General features: G+C 35.7%; 1 protein-coding gene across 5 annotated transcripts in view; it reads left to right on the top strand.

Annotated features, from left to right (window-relative positions):
* Positions 1 to 16,024, top strand: part of LRP2 (LDL receptor related protein 2) — a 128,265-nt gene that overhangs the window by 45,673 nt on the left and 66,568 nt on the right. For all 5 annotated transcript variants that reach the window (XM_054070467.1, XM_054070468.1, XM_054070466.1 and 2 more), the window contains exons 13-27: positions 394 to 563; positions 2,797 to 3,020; positions 3,817 to 4,023; positions 5,529 to 5,731; positions 6,358 to 6,498; positions 7,432 to 7,635; positions 8,465 to 8,657; positions 9,889 to 10,014; positions 10,302 to 10,432; positions 11,174 to 11,311; positions 11,978 to 12,259; positions 13,413 to 13,652; positions 14,280 to 14,399; positions 14,773 to 14,889; positions 15,601 to 15,978. In XM_054070467.1, coding sequence (XP_053926442.1) covers positions 394 to 563; positions 2,797 to 3,020; positions 3,817 to 4,023; positions 5,529 to 5,731; positions 6,358 to 6,498; positions 7,432 to 7,635; positions 8,465 to 8,657; positions 9,889 to 10,014; positions 10,302 to 10,432; positions 11,174 to 11,311; positions 11,978 to 12,259; positions 13,413 to 13,652; positions 14,280 to 14,399; positions 14,773 to 14,889; positions 15,601 to 15,978 — 2,874 coding nt within the window. The remainder of the gene's footprint in view (positions 1 to 393; positions 564 to 2,796; positions 3,021 to 3,816; positions 4,024 to 5,528; positions 5,732 to 6,357; positions 6,499 to 7,431; positions 7,636 to 8,464; positions 8,658 to 9,888; positions 10,015 to 10,301; positions 10,433 to 11,173; positions 11,312 to 11,977; positions 12,260 to 13,412; positions 13,653 to 14,279; positions 14,400 to 14,772; positions 14,890 to 15,600; positions 15,979 to 16,024) is intronic.

Below are 16,024 nucleotides of genomic sequence, written 5' to 3'. Positions count from 1 at the left end.
GTGGTTTGCCTGTTAGAGTCAAGGAACTTCTGAATTGTATGGAGAAGAAAAGTCTTAGGAAAGGTTATACTTTGATTAAGGGGCTAAAGCAAGGAAATAGAAGAGCAGAAGTATTCTTCTAGAGTTTAGGTGCACAGAGGTTTTGTACAAGTTTTACCTGGTAGGGCTTTAAATACATATTCCTGCCTGGTTTGCTCCAAGCCTAGAAAACAAAGACAAATCAAAGCAAGTTAGTACTCACACCTCATATAGAAACATTTATACAGATTGTAGTCTCAGCATCAATTTAACGGTTGTGCTCAGTGTGTATTGACAACACGTATATATTTCAATGCCCCTTTGCAAAATACCTTGCCTGCAAAGTAGTCTTATATTTGTTCCCTTTGCTTTCAGCTGGTGTCGCATCAATTATTTTTTCCAATGGCCGTGATTTGCTAATTGGAGATCTTCATGGAAGAAGTTTTCGTACTTTGGTGCAGTCGCAGAATCGTGGGGTTGCAGTTGGAGTGGACTTTCACTTTTACCTGCACAGAATCTTTTGGACCGATACAGTGCAAGATAAGGTGGGTAGAAATTTCAAGAAGAATATATTTTTGTGTATGTGGAAGCAGAGAACTGCCAGAGGCAGAATGTGTTGATAGCCTTTAATTTTTGAGAGCAGAAGCTGGCTGTATTTTTTGTTTCCTAACAAAAAATCTCCTTGAAATGTTTTATGTTAATGACTGCGTTTTTGAAGCTATACTATTACATGTGACATAATAAACAAAGAATCCTATTATGTGGGAATGTCTTGAGCAACTTTTAATTTTACTTGAAATGGAGTCCAAAAAACTAATTAAGAGAAATAGTAGACATTCTTTCAAAACTGAACAAATTTTTCTTGGTAATTTTTTGAAACATGATCATTTAAAATGTAAAAGCTGTGTGCGTTCCAAGATGATAAAAATCAGTTTTCTTCTTATTCTTCAAATAGCACTGTAATTTAGGTTGGATAACAAATATTGACAGTATTTTGTGTAATGAGCCAATGTTTTGTTACTTTTTATTTTGGGGAAGAAATATTTTAGCTTCAAGGTATTGGTAAAACAGAGTAATTTTAAAAAGACAGTCCAGGGCCCTTACGGATGTTGGACTTCACCTTTGTTCTTTTTCTCCATGCATAACAAAAAAGTCCTAGGTCAAAAGATTAAACTCCACAGTCTTCATCCTCGTGTTGATTGTCATGCAGAGAGAAGTAGAATCCATGGCCTGCCTCCTGCTGACACCACGGAAAGCTCAATTCGGTGTCACTGTCGTTATTCTGAAATTACACATAAGCTGTAAGCTGTAGTTTCTGCAGATGTTGGTTCTATTGGAAAACACCTTTCATGGCTGTCAAGTAGGACAGGGTTTGTTTGCACAATTTTTGACTTGTCCACAATTCTGGCATTTTTATTTCTACTTTTGTGTGTTCCCATTACTGCAGTTGCATTGACAAAACCTGAATTAAGTCAGGGTTAAATCTGAACTTTCATGAGATGGGAGATTCATATTGTCTGTAAAAGGAATAAGCAAAAGACAATTTTATTTTTTCGGTGTGCTCCCCAGATGGCTAGGACTGCTTTTTTATCTGCCAAATATAGTTAAATCCAAATTAATTAATTAGTATTAATTAATCTAATTAAGTGCTAGCTAGAATACCCAGGTGAAAACAAAGACATGAAGAATTCTCTTATATGATGCATATTTCCAGCTGATGACTTATAATGAAAGTATTATTAGGGACTTGTTTTGGTTGTACTTTTTATTTAAGATTAAGAAGTAAACTAAAGCAGAAAAATGTGGGTTGTGTTCTATGTCATCTTTATCTCATTTAGTGTACTGCCTGATAACCTAATGCCCATAAGCTCTTCCATCAAGGTTTCCAAAGAACAGAATAGGCAGTTAAATAGTTTGTTTGGTTATTGTTACCTGGACCTGAAGAATATTAAAAATGGTCACTATTTCAGGTCTTTTTTTTGTTTTTTGCATATATTTACTTGTGGTAATCTGTATTTTCACTTAAATACTTTCCAATACTCATGCTGTTGTTCCAAAAAAGGGATATTGATTCCCAGCTTTTCATATTCCCCAGTGTTATAACATTCCCCGGTGTTATAATCACATGATGACTATATGTATAAAATTAAGTTTATACTCTTTGCTTCATGTAGCTCTGAACTTGCTTGTAAGGTGACAACACTGTTTCTTCTTAAGCATGATGCCATTGAAAGTAGCCTTAAATAAAGGAGATCAGAAGCAATGCTGAACATTGTCCTTTCTGCCAGGGAAGGGAGCTTTCCCCTTCTTTCTTCACTTTGCAATTTCTTTTTAGCAGTTGATGCAGTAAGAGCTCCCCCTCTTGTTTGTGGTCACTGATGAGAGCTTTACTAAAGCATGTTCATTAGGTTTCAGTTGATGAAAATACTGGGTTTTGCCTGATTCCAGATAAAAAAGATGCACTTTCCTCATTAGTTTTTTTTTAAATTCAGCAATTTTTCATGTTTGCTAAAGCTTAAGGCTGTTTAGGCTGTAATTGTGTCCATTTTGCAGAAATGCTAGTTGAAAGCAGGCTTCCCTTAGTTTTTGCATTGATTTCCAAATTTCTGCAAAAAAAAAAAAAACCAGCTAAAGGAATAACTTTGAATAACTTGGTTGTATCTATTGGCCAATTGTGGATCTGTGCTCAATGTGATGATAAAGGACAAATGTCATGTGTTTTGTAATTAGCAAAACATTGTGTGGGCACTGACAATATTTGTATCGTTTTCTATTCAGGTATTTTCTATTAATATTGATGGCTCTGATTTCCAAGAAGTTTTAAATGTTTCAGTTGACACACCTGAAAATCTAGCAGTGGATTGGGTTAACAATAAACTGTACGTGGTTGAGACCAGCGTGAACAGAATAGATATGGTTAACTTGGATGGAACAAATCGTGTGACTCTTATTGCTGAAAATCTTGGAAACCCTAGAGGAATAGCACTTGATCCAACTGTTGGGTAAGTGATACGTGTCAGGTAATGGTAAAAGATGTCAGAAATTCCTTTATTCCTGTGCAAAAGGAGGAGAACTAAGAAATAGCTAGTGTGGTCATTTTAGAAAGAAAGTGAAAAAAAAAATAATTATGTGCTACCCTAATCTATTCTACACCTTAAATTTTTATGGGAGGGCTGTGCATTGATTTTGCTCTCAATGTGTGGAATCTGTTTTATGGATAGAGTTGTATGTACATGAGCAGCTTAGGGGAACTGTGGAATTGTGCTGCAGAAGAGAAGGAGTTATCCTGAAAGATTTCTGTTGTGATACCATCCGCAGACCTCCAATCTGAAATAAAGGGATGGATTGAAGCTGGGGTAACCGGTGTCTAACAACTGAACAGGCTTCAGAAATGTGTGTGAGACATGGAAACTTGGATCCTCAGAGAAAGGGAAGAGGAATTTCATGTCAAGTGTAGTGATGGATGCTGCTTTGATGATGCATCTATTTGTCGTTGGTTTATTTCTGGCAGTGCATTTAAGCTTGTGTTTTACTAAGCAAACTCGGCATTTGTGAGGTCTTTGGGGCGAAAGCATGTTTCTATTTAGATTCATAAAATACAAGAAAATGCAGATTACTTCTTGGGCAGCAGGTGTAATATTTTCCTAGTATGCCAGCAGAGAATCCAAGTTTGTCCAGAAATGGTGCAGGTGTTAGGTTCTGTGTAAAATGTTGTTGTTTTTAAAAATGTCAAAGAAACATGGGACTTCTTTTCTTTTCTTTTTTCTTTTTTTTTTTTTTCTTCTTTTTCCTTTATAGCTATTTGTTTTTCTCAGACTGGGATAGTCTATCTGGCGACCCTAAAGTGGAAAGGGCCTTCATGGATGGCACAAATCGTCAGGACTTGATAAAAACAAAATTAGGCTGGCCTGCTGGAATAACTCTGGATATTGTATCAAAGAGACTTTACTGGGTTGACAGCCGGTTTGATTACATTGAGACTGTAACTTATGATGGGCTTCAAAGGTAGGAGAAATACTGTCCCCTGGAGGTTACAGATACAAAATAATCAGTGTAGTTCAAAGAAAGATTTGTCTAACAAAATGAGATACACAAAGGATGAAAATTACAACATAATGGATAAGATGCACCTTGATATCTATGGTGTCATGCTAGTTTTAGAAAATCCTTAATTTCTTCATCATTCTTTGTTCTTTTTCTTCCTTGTCTACCTATTGAACTTCTCATATAATGTAATTTTTTATAGTCCACCACTACACTACACATTTTTATAGCATTTGCTTTTTATTGCTTTTGAATTATAGACATTGTCCCATTATAATCTCTTTGCATCTTTTTCATGAATGCATTTATTTGATGTATTCCACTCCAAAGCACCACTTTGTGTAATGAGTATTAAGTGCTCTCCTTCATTTTATAAATCTTTGCTGTCAGAAATTAAGTCATCGCTCACCCTGTCGTGATGCTGGGGAAACTATATTACAGCATGCATAAAATGAGTCCTTGAGTTTTTATGAGACTGCTTCTTATACTATAGTGTTTAGAAGCCTGTTCTATCGCTGCAGCTGTGATTAGTGTCTGTTATGCAAACAAGAAAAAATTGTCCCTTTTAGCATAATTCCTACATATCGACTTGAAAAACAGTGCTCTGCCTGTTTGACAAGTTTATTGCTCAATGTATTTTTTTTACTTACAAAATTACAAAAATGATGTTGGTATCTTGCTCCTTCATCAGAATTTAGTAAGACAAGAATGCATTTAGTAAAATCTTTGGGTTTCCGAGATAAAAAGTCATCTCTTGCAGCAACACCAAGGATCTTGTAGATAATGTGCAAGTGGGTAAGAGGCAATGGCATAGCCTGCAAAGAATGTTAATATACAGCTTACTGTCCACTTGTTTCACATCTTGCACGCCTACAACATGAACCTAAATCACTCGGGGAACTGCTGGAGTAGAGCTGTAGAACTCATGCAATTTTATAGACATCCTTTAATGACTCCATCATAATAATATGATAGTGTTATTGTTGTGTATTGTATGAGCATTTAAATGTCTCTCTCTATCTCCTGATACTTATCCAGAAAAATATTGTCACAATATAATTTTTTTTGCAGCTATAAATTTTTTTATATTCAAGGTTTCTTGAATATTTCAAATTGCTACAGACTTGTTTGGTTTCCTCTGTTTGGCCTCTTTCTCTAATTTTCTCTCAGTAATTATAAATATTTTCCTACATTTTTGAGTCATTGTCTTTATACACTATTTTCTTGGAAATTGCTAACACTTTTGATTACTCTGTTTTTCCTACTGTATCTTTTATGTTTATGTACCCTGTATGTTTAGCTTCATGTATTCAGTTCACTTTGTCTTTTTCATTTGTACTTTGGCAGCTCCTATGCGGAAGCAAAAGCCAGTGAACAAATTAATAATCCTGTATCCTCTCCTTTGTTAATAAAGTTATTTAATAGATAATATTTGGTAAATAATTTTAAAACCATCTCTATGACAGGAGAACAATAGCTCATGGAGGCTCACTGGTTCCTCATCCCTATGGAATCACTTTATTTGAGCACAATGTTTATTTCACTGATTGGACCAAAATGGCAGTGGTGAAAGCTAACAAGTTTTCAGAATCTAACCCTCAAGTGATCTACCAGTCTTCATTGAGACCTTATGGAGTGACAGTTTACCATGCTGCCAGGCAGCCGTATGGTAAGGCAATAAGTAGGTTATTAAGGGAAGTTTAGGAACTATCTTACCAAAAGTTGGTAAACATTATGAGACTGTTGCTTTGCTCTAAATAACTAATAATTGCAATAAATAAATTCTTATTGTTAAACTGGACTGGTTTTTATCGCCCAGTGGTTTTGTCCAGCTCCTGTATCTAATGAACTGTCAAATGCAATGTTTACAAGTGGGGGAGCTTATTTAATGTGTTGATATTTGGAAGAGTCAAACTTGTGCTTATGAGCAGTATTGGGACTTTTTCCTCAACGCTGCAGTGAGGGTGCAGTTGGAAAAGGCTTCAGGTGTGAATGAGTTCTATGAGATACAGTTCTGAAGTAGATCTAAATGCAGAAATCTATAGCTGAGATTATGGCCTCGTTCTGTGTGCTATATATCTCTGTACAGAGCTAAATATGTTGAATGCCATTTAGCGCTGATGTGATTTTGGTGCATTCCAGGGTAGAACGGGTGGTGCGTGATATCCGTGTGATGTAATGCCCACAGAGTCCGCATGATTTATTATGAATGCTGAAAAAAATCTTGAAAAATCAAGATAGCGATGCCATTAGGTTAATAGATGAAGTAACAATCCTATCTGTATTATTTTCCAGTAAGAAATCCCTGTGGAAGTAATAATGGGGGATGTGAACAGATCTGTGTTCTCAGCCACAAAACAGATAATGATGGACTAGGTTATCGCTGTAGATGTATACTGGGCTTTGATCTACATGTAGATGGACGACATTGTGTTGGTAAGAAGATGCCCTATGATTGTTGGAAATATTACCATGCTTTTAGCTCTAGAGTTATTTCTAGAACATTCTTCCTCTCTTCAATAACTTTGTGGGTTCAATATGCCAAGGACTTCATGTTTTTCTATCACAACTCTTGATGACAGCTTTAAATGTAATAATTTCTTCTGGTGTTCATTTCAAACCACAAACAACTTAATCTCACCACCTTTTAAGAACATTTTAAGAGAGACATAGGATATGTGTAGATAGCTGTATGATTAAGCTCTTAATCCTGAAATCAATCATGAATGCTTGCTGATATGCAGAATTTGTGTTATTTTGAACATGTAAGACTGCTTTCCTGTGCAGGAGTGGGCAGATTAGGTTGATCTTCTTCCTCTGAACACATATGGCAAGAATAAGAGATTCGTTTTTGGAGCTGTGGGCTTCCATCAGCAACCCAATGCTTCCTGTTTGAGTGCAGAGTTGTCACTAATGGGAGGTTTACCAGGAGTATCTATTGGCAAATCAAGCCTAAGATGTTGTTTATAGTTTTACTGTTTGACCATGCATTTTTCTAGCTAGCTGAGATATGGTCTGGTTTTATGGTGGCTCCTCAAAGTCTGTGAGATGTTTTTTGTAGCTGATTGTGAAGAGGTGAGCACAGAAGTTGATTTCTGCTTTCATAGGGATAATGTTTTCTGTAAAGGTGTATTAATACCACAGTATCAATACAAGAGGAGTATTTGACCACATCACCTAATATTCTGGGTTAGGTTTTGTTGTTTTTCTTCAGTTTTTAGTTCTGTGTATATTTAAATTCCTATTTTCTAGTTCTTCTCTTTTCTATTCCCAGGATATTAGTGTTGCCAAAGGAAAATTAAAGTTAGTTATTGATCAATTGTCTCAGCTTGTCAATAAATATAGACTGCCTGATCTTCTCCTTTGCAGCTGTGCAGCAGTTCCTGCTGTTTTCATCACAGTTGGCAGTGCGGGGAATCCCATTCAACCTCTCCACCCAGGAAGATGTGATCATACCTGTAACAGGGAGCCCTTCATACTTTGTTGGAATTGACTTCTCTGCTCAGGATGACACCATTTTTTTTTCAGACACAATCAAAGACATGATCTATAAACAGAAAACTGATGGTTCAGGTGAGAATAATTCTTAGAAATTATAGAGTAGTTGTGGTAAGGAGAGTAGAATATATACTTCTATATATAAGAAGAAGCACAAGAAGTCACATTGTGAGATACACAGATAAATCTCAGTGTCACTCCAGTAATCTGGTAAATGTAAAAAATATTTGTTCAATTCATATTGAGCTGGTTGAAGTCTCCTCTTTGACAAACTTGTTGAATGTGTTTGGGAATTAACTATTTGTAGCATTTCTCACAACTAGTATTTGTCATCACCAGTCTGTTTATGCAGATTAGTGCATGCCTTTCAGTAATATGAAACTGAGATTCTCTTTTTAATTTCGCTGTCTGGAGAGCAGAATGTTTGCTATACTGTAATACTGAAAAAAACATTATGGTTATGAGAGTTGGAAGTGCTATTTCTGGCAGTGTGAAGGTTTCTCTCCAATTTATAATAATGATCAAATGCATATTAAATCAGTATATATTCTTCTGCATTTGCTGCCTTTGTTGACAGTAATGGTAAGCTGCAGCTGACCATTAGTGCGTATGAAGTAGGTGAACTCTGGCTGTTGAGTGAGATGTCCTTACTGCATTGACCTTACTGACTTTCATTCATAAAACTCCTTTCTCCTCTTTTGTGTTTGTTCTCCTGAACATACACCCACTTTGCCTAGAGTAAAGGGCATCGCCCTCTCCTTGGTTATTGGTTATCTTTATATAAAGTAGCACAGAGGCAGCATTTTTACCAAGGGTAACCACTAGTTTTGTGAATAGAATACTGCATTTATCTTATTTCCTCTGTTCCTGAATATTTATAATCATTGTGTGTTATAAATTCTAGGAAGAGAAATCCTGACAGCTAATAGAGTGGAAAGTGTTGAAGATTTGGCCTTTGACTGGATCTCGAAGAATCTGTACTGGACAGACCCACGATATAGAAGCATTAGTGTGATGAGGCTGGCAGACAAATCTAGGAGAGCTATTGTTCAGAATCTAAATAATCCTAGATCAATAGTGGTTCATCCTGTTATTGGGTAAGGTTAGCTTTGATTCTCACCTGTAACTGTTTGAACAAATGCATAGTTTAAGCAGCATTTGTCAGGTTAAATGTACATCTCATTCTGGATTTCTGTTTGCATTTGTATTCTTTTCCAAAATGCCATCTCTTTTCAGTTCTCTTATCTTTGTTCAGCACCCAGAGGAAATGGCAAAGTGATAGAGATTCCACATGAAAGAAGCTCTCAAAAGTATTCTCTTTAAAAGCACCATTTTTTTTTTCTTTTACTCCTGTGTGTTGATAAACAGGCAGAATAACCATTTCTTTGAATTACTCAGATTAGGATAGTGTTCTTCATAGTTGAAAGATCATTTTTTTTTAAAGTATCTTCAACAACCCTTCAGTTCACAGAATGTTAACCTTACTTTCTTTTTTCTTCTGTCTGCATTTTCTTTCTTTAAACATATTAGATATTACCGGTTGTATTTGATACACACCTTACAACGTGATTCTGTGTACAGGAATTGAAGCCCTGTTTTCTGTGATGGAAATGCTTGACTTCAAATTCAATACTCTTTTATTTGGCCATGCAAAACTAGTGTTTCTTTCTCAGCATAGTTTACTTTCCTTCCACCATACTACAGAATTTCTTAATTCTTGGATATTGAATTTTCAGGTTTAGTAAGTTGCATATGTATAATATATATAAAAATTACTATATATTATATATAAAAATTTATATAAAACATATATATATATAAAATTTATAGGTATATAATATTTTGGAAGTAATCTCATAAGAATTGTGTTGAGCTTGCATCCTCGGATATCCCAACTTTTTTGTTTGCTGCTTTGTAAAGTTATTTAACTCTTCAGAGAGCTTCAACTCTCTGACTGTAGGCATAAGTAAAAAGGATCAGGAGAAAATTCTTTGTAGTAATCTTGCTTACTTGTGTTACGTGAGGATGCATTTTTGCTTGATTCTTCCTCCTTGTCAGTGCCTAAATGGAATCCTTAACAATTTTAACAAAGTTACACATATTTTATGCCTATAGGTGCAAATCACTTCTGAAGATTTTTGGAAGTTATTGCACGCAGGATAAATATTGGTACCACTACCAAGTGAAGAGACGGCTAACATAAAATCGTGATTATTAAGATATGTGATGATGTGGAACAAAGAAGGATGTTAATGCTGTTCAATATTTGTGCCATTCAATTATGTTGTATCATTTGGTTTATGTGTAGTTTGATGTGTGTCCTTTCAGGTATATATTCTGGACAGACTGGTTCCGTCCTGCTAAAATCATGAGGGCCTGGAGTGATGGATCCCACGCCGTGCCAATCGTGAATACAACACTAGGCTGGCCCAATGGTCTAGCCATTGACTGGAGGTAAGGACAATGCAGAAAAGCTTTTTGAGCAAGTGTGTTTCTTCCTTTAAACCGTTATGGATTAAAAATAAAGTAATTGTCAGGTGGCAGGCACTGGCGCTTTTGTATTGAAGGCTTTGTATTTCAATTTGTTGAAAAGCCTATAAAATGTAAGCTTTTCTCAGCATCCCTCCCCACACACCTCAACAGCCTCTTGTGAGGTTTAAGACTGTTATTTGAGAAAATGTTGGTTCTTCCACATGGCTATAATGTCATTTGAAGAGATATTATATTTTCATTATTTCTAGTTCTCTAAGGCTGTACTGGGTGGATGCTTTCTTTGATAAAATTGAGCACAGCACCTTTGATGGGTTGGACAGACGGACTCTTGAACGTATTAGTCAGATGACTCACCCATTTGGCCTTACTATTTTTGGAGGTAAGTCTGGCATTGAAAAATATTTTCTATTAGTTTCACAGATTTTTTCATACAATGATCTGTGAGATAAAATGTGACCTTTGTAATACTGCTTTTCCTATAAAAAGCACTGTTGAAAGTTTTTATAAAAAATACATATTTAGTACCTCTTGCTAGTATTTAGAGCTGGTTTTACGTATATTTGTGTTTAAATAATTTGAGGTAGATCTGGTAACTCTTTTAATGCAACAAGACAGATATTCTGTACCAATTATAGCCTCAAAGGTGGACTGCTGAGGCTAAACAGACAAGGTAAATTGTGTCCCTAGAGGTGATCAGCAGTTTCAGGATTTTATTAATTGTATGTGGAGTTTATCACTGCATTTATGTTGTCTGTGAAGAAAGATGTCAACATCTGACTCCTTTTGATAATATTTGAAGAAATGTTCATAAATATTCTAAAATTTTCTGGAAAGTTATCTTAATGAATGACTTTTAAAATTGTCTTAGAATTTGAAACGTCAGTTGAATTTCTTATGTCTCAAGTGAAATCTGAGAGGGCTTATTTTTCTGAGCTATATCTGCTTATGATTGAAAGACTCACTTTGTATTAATGATAAAAGTATTTTTGTCTTTTTCATTAAACAGTTATGAAAAATTATTAAATTTACATGAAAAGCCTTGCAATTTTTTCTTATAATGCTTTATCTTCTATGTCATATTGCTCTATAGGTATTATATGTTAAATGTCTTTCACAACAGGTTATGCCTATTTCACTGATTGGAGACTTGGTGGAATAGTTCGAGTGAGGAAGTCTGATGGAGGAGAAATGACTATTATTAGGAGGGGCATTAGTAACATTATGCATGTTAAAGCATACGATGCTCATTCCCAAATAGGTAAGCTCTTTTGTTGAAAGACATGAAATAGGGAATAAGAGATAATATCAGGACAGTAGGCTTCCACTCTCAGTTTTAGAAATGGCTCTACTGAGTCATAACTGAAACACAGGGGAGCCAGCACAGGCACTTGCAATCACAAATTGTATATTTTAGTGTTTAGTGACTGTGTATTGTTTTCCTCCACCTCTTTTGTTACTTTATTTAATAAACCTTGTAAAATGAAGTTATGATTCCCTTCCAATTTGTGAAATTTTATCATCAATTACAGCCTTGTATTTCTCTTCTTACAGCAGAAGTTTTAGTTAAACTGAACTATTTATTTTAAGGAATAAGGTAAACATTTATTAATCAAGCTACTATTCTTGAAGTTCCTAATTTGTTGTAGTATACTCGTTTTAGACAGTTGCTAAATACAGGTAGAAAATTGATGGAATTTAGTAGTAGATTCTTGGCTTCCATAAACATTTGTGCCAATGAAGAGTATATGGAATGTGGGACTTAGGACATGCAACTACTAATGCTGTCCGTGAACTTGGCCCTGGTTTGCAGTGTACACAAAACCAGGATTACCTACAACATCTTTTTTTGTAAAACATTCTTTTACAGTTGCTATGCACTTTTAATAGTTCTCAAACTGTTATTATTTCTCTGTCACTTTTTAAGGCTCTAACTACTGTAACAGAGGAACAAATCCCAATGGAGACTGTAGCCACTTCTGCTTCCCAGTACCTAATTTTCAGAGAGTTTGTGGTTGTCCTTATGGCATGAAGCTGGCTTCAAATCAGCTGACATGTGTTGAAGATCCATCCAATGAGCCACCCACCTTGCAGTGTGGCTCCCATTCATTTTCCTGTAGTAATGGAAGATGTGTGCCTCGATACTATCAGTGTGATGGTCTTGATGACTGCCATGATAACAGTGATGAACAAAATTGTGGTTATTTAAGTAAGTAATCACTGTAATTTGCAGTTAGTATCTGTTGTTTGCACTTGAAAAGGTTTGATGGGTCAGTCTGATTTCGTTGGAATAAATCCAGATTTTTTAGGGTTGCATCTGTAGATAAATCTTGAAATCTACTTGGGAGATTAGTTACTTCAGAAATTATTTGGTTAACTCATGGGAAGACAAGATTCAACACTGGCCACCTAAAGAATGCACAAAAATTTTCATATTTCTTAGTTCTCAACATTCAGTGTACAGAGTACAAAGGTGCCTTCTAAAGAAAAAAGTTTTTTTTCTTGGTTTTTTATCAATTTTGAAAGATGCTGGAATATCATTTGATTGTCTTATTTTGATGCATGAGAAGGGACAAAGCACCTTAACAAAGCTGAAGATATGTAAAAATAGCACCATAAGAAAAATAATGAAACCATATGCATTGTCTAACTTTCCTCTAAGATTAGAACATCCCATTTTATTTCATTTATCATCTGAATAGAAATGTTGTGGTTTTCCTTATATTTGGGCACTTTCTGAACTATTTGTTACATCTTGATTTTTACAGTAGAATGGATTAAGAACATGTTGTTTCACTTCCTGATTTGACTGTGAATTGTCTCACGCAAAATAGTTTTTTGATCGAGTAAATTGAGAGAACAGTGGGATAATTATAGTTGATAAGATATTGAGGAGTTCTTGGCTTTTATGACATATTTGGTGCAAAAAGGACATATATTTTGGTGAAAACAGGACATATTGATAAAATGTGCTCCTTAATGCATAGAACTAACTAGTGTAAAGTCTATTTCTTATTTGTGGGCTATTTTAGAATAGCTGGAATGTCTTTTGGGGTAAAGGAAAGTACAAAGCAAATGCCTACTCAAAGAAGTTATTTTTCTTGATCTTTATGTTGTTTTGAAGTATGTAACAATTTAGTTTTTTATAGATTCTTGTAGTTTAAAAAAGATTGTAAGTATTCTGTCCTGTTCTGCAGCATGTTGGCATGGCAGACATTTTCATTTTAAGCAACATGCATTCTAGAATTTGATGCATATTTTAGATGTTCTGTGAGTACACTAAAAGTACTAAGTGTTCTGGCATGGAAGGCAAGTTTTGGAGATCTTTATAAAAGTGTCCTTCTGTTTTCTTTTCTATTTAGATAATACTTGTGCATCATCAGCTTTTACCTGTGCCAGTGGACAGTGTATTCCAGGTCACTGGCGTTGCGATAAACATAATGACTGTTTTGATGGCAGTGATGAATTGCATTGTCCTACACAGGGACCCACTTCATGCCCTGTCGCCATGTTCACCTGTGATAATAATAGATGTATTCCTAGGATCTGGCTATGTGATACCGATAATGACTGTGGTGATGGGTCAGATGAAAAAAACTGCAGTGAGTATCACAACTGTTGTTTTTTCAACACCTGTGTATGTCTACATAGGTATATCTTTTGGTGTAAGGATGATAAATGAAATGAGGAAGAAAGAATTGATATCTAAGATAGACTAATATTTTGCAGTCCATAAGATGTGGAAATTAGTTCATCTAATTTGAACTACCAGACCCAATGAGAATGCAGAAAATAATAAAAAAATAAGGGGCAACTGTGATTGCTGTAATAATGATGGTGCTGCATAATATCATCCACTGCAATTTACAGCAAAAAGCAGCTAAAGCTTAGATTTTCTAAGGACTTATTTAGTGAGTGATCTTGGTAGTCACTAATGGTGTACTGAGCTAATATAATCTGGAAGTTTTTTACCAGAAAGTTTCTCTGTGTACTTTCGCTAGTGTTATTTACCACTAAGTGGAATCTTGTATTTGTTTTGCGTGAGTCCAAGCCTACATATGAATAAACAATTATCTGATACTAATGTATCAGTGCTAGTAATTTCTATGATTACTAGTTGTGCATTGCATGATGCAAGTTAGTGATAGTGTCTTTATACTATCTCAGTATTATGCTGATTGCAGGAGAGAGAAAAGAAACACATCTGTGTTTATTGTCATTCTTAATAGCTTTTGCAAGTACTTGTGAACCCAGGCAATTCCAGTGTCCGGACCATCGCTGTATTGATCCATTCTATGTCTGCGATGGAGACAAAGACTGTATAGATGGTGCTGATGAGCATGACTGCAGTAAGTGTGACTTTGTTGGATGCCTCTTTATTGTTGCCTCACTCTTACCTCCTGAGGGGTCTTTGGTGACCTTATATTACCCGCTCCAAGATAGCAGAATGCACAGTAAACCTGTCCATAAATTAACCCTGTTTGTGATGCTTGTTTTAGGATTTTAGTATGCCCTTTGATCTCTAGGCTGGTTGTAGAGGCTGAAATCTGTTTCCTCTAAGTTTTCCATAGATTCCAAGATCACTGCATTTTCTGTGTCCTGGGGAAACTCTGTGGAACTTCATCTCCTGATATTATATCAACTTGGGCACTTGTAGAAAAATTGGATGCAGTCTAGTTCTGTGAAATAAACAAATAACATTTTTTTTTAATTATTTTGTAGTATATAACTGCAGTGCCGCGCAGTTTAAATGTCTAAGTGGAGACCAGTGTATTAGCTCTTACTACGAGTGTGATGGTGTTTTTGACTGTAATGATCACTCAGATGAGGCTGATTGCCGTAAGTATACTGATGCTGAAAGGAAGGCTTCAATTATATAGGTGATGCTTCCAAAGTTTACCTTTGCTTGCTATATCAAATAATTGGCACTACTGTCCTTAAAACTTCAAAATTCTTTTTAGTGAAACTTGTCTATATATTGTTTTTCTAAGCAGAAAAACAGTAGTAGGTTCCAGCTCAAGAGTAGTTTCTTTTGGCAAAGACTAGTTTGCATTGCTTTTGGCACTGATGTTTTGTTTTACTTGGCACCCGAGTCTCAGGGTGTAGAAGTAAAATTAAGGAGTCTTAATCTAGAAAACTGAAAACCATGTATCTGTGAGAGTTAGACTGAAATATTTTGCTTGAGTAATTTTTTTTTTACATTTAAGTTAGTTAAAATGTTGCAATGCAGAGTGGTGAAAACTTATTTCAGCAAGTAATTTCGTATTGCTTTGGGCATGTACATAGATACCAATATACATAAATATCAGTATGTGCTTGCTCGCAGTGGAACAATAGTTGAATTGCCTTGTATTATAAAGTAGAATTTAAATTGGCCAGATTCTGAAATGTCATGTAAATTGACTGATTGAATCTATGGCCTGATCTCAAAGCGACACAGTTCTTAACAGTATTGTAACTACTTATGTGAGAAATGAACTGAACATAGTGATTTTGCTTCTCTGTCTAAAGTTGAAACAGCTTCTGAACTGTTGAATGTCACTGTTTTAGCTACAAGACCACCAGGGATGTGCCACCAGAATGAATTCCAATGTCAATCAGATGGCAATTGTGTTCCTGCTATTTGGGAATGCGATGGCCATCCTGACTGTGCAGATGGCTCAGATGAACATCATAGATGTCCTGCCAAGACCTGTCCTCCGTCTCTTTTCCGCTGTGATAATGGCAACTGTGTCTATCAAGCATGGATCTGTGACGGTGATAATGACTGCAGGGATATGAGCGATGAGAGAGATTGTCCTACTCAACCCTTCCGGTGCCCCAGCTGGCAGTGGCAGTGTCCGGGTCACAGTATCTGTGTGAATCTGAGCAAAGTGTGTGATAATTCTGCTGACTGTCCTAATGGAGCTGATGAATCCCCATTGTGCAGTAAGTTCCTGTTCAAGCGTCTACTAAAGCGTACTTTGTGCTGTGG

Source organism: Cuculus canorus, chromosome 6, assembly GCF_017976375.1.
Source record: "Cuculus canorus isolate bCucCan1 chromosome 6, bCucCan1.pri, whole genome shotgun sequence".
NCBI classification, from domain to species: Eukaryota; Metazoa; Chordata; class Aves; order Cuculiformes; family Cuculidae; genus Cuculus; species Cuculus canorus.
Note: the sequence above shows the minus strand (reverse complement) of the source record. Positions and strands in the feature narration are given on the sequence as shown.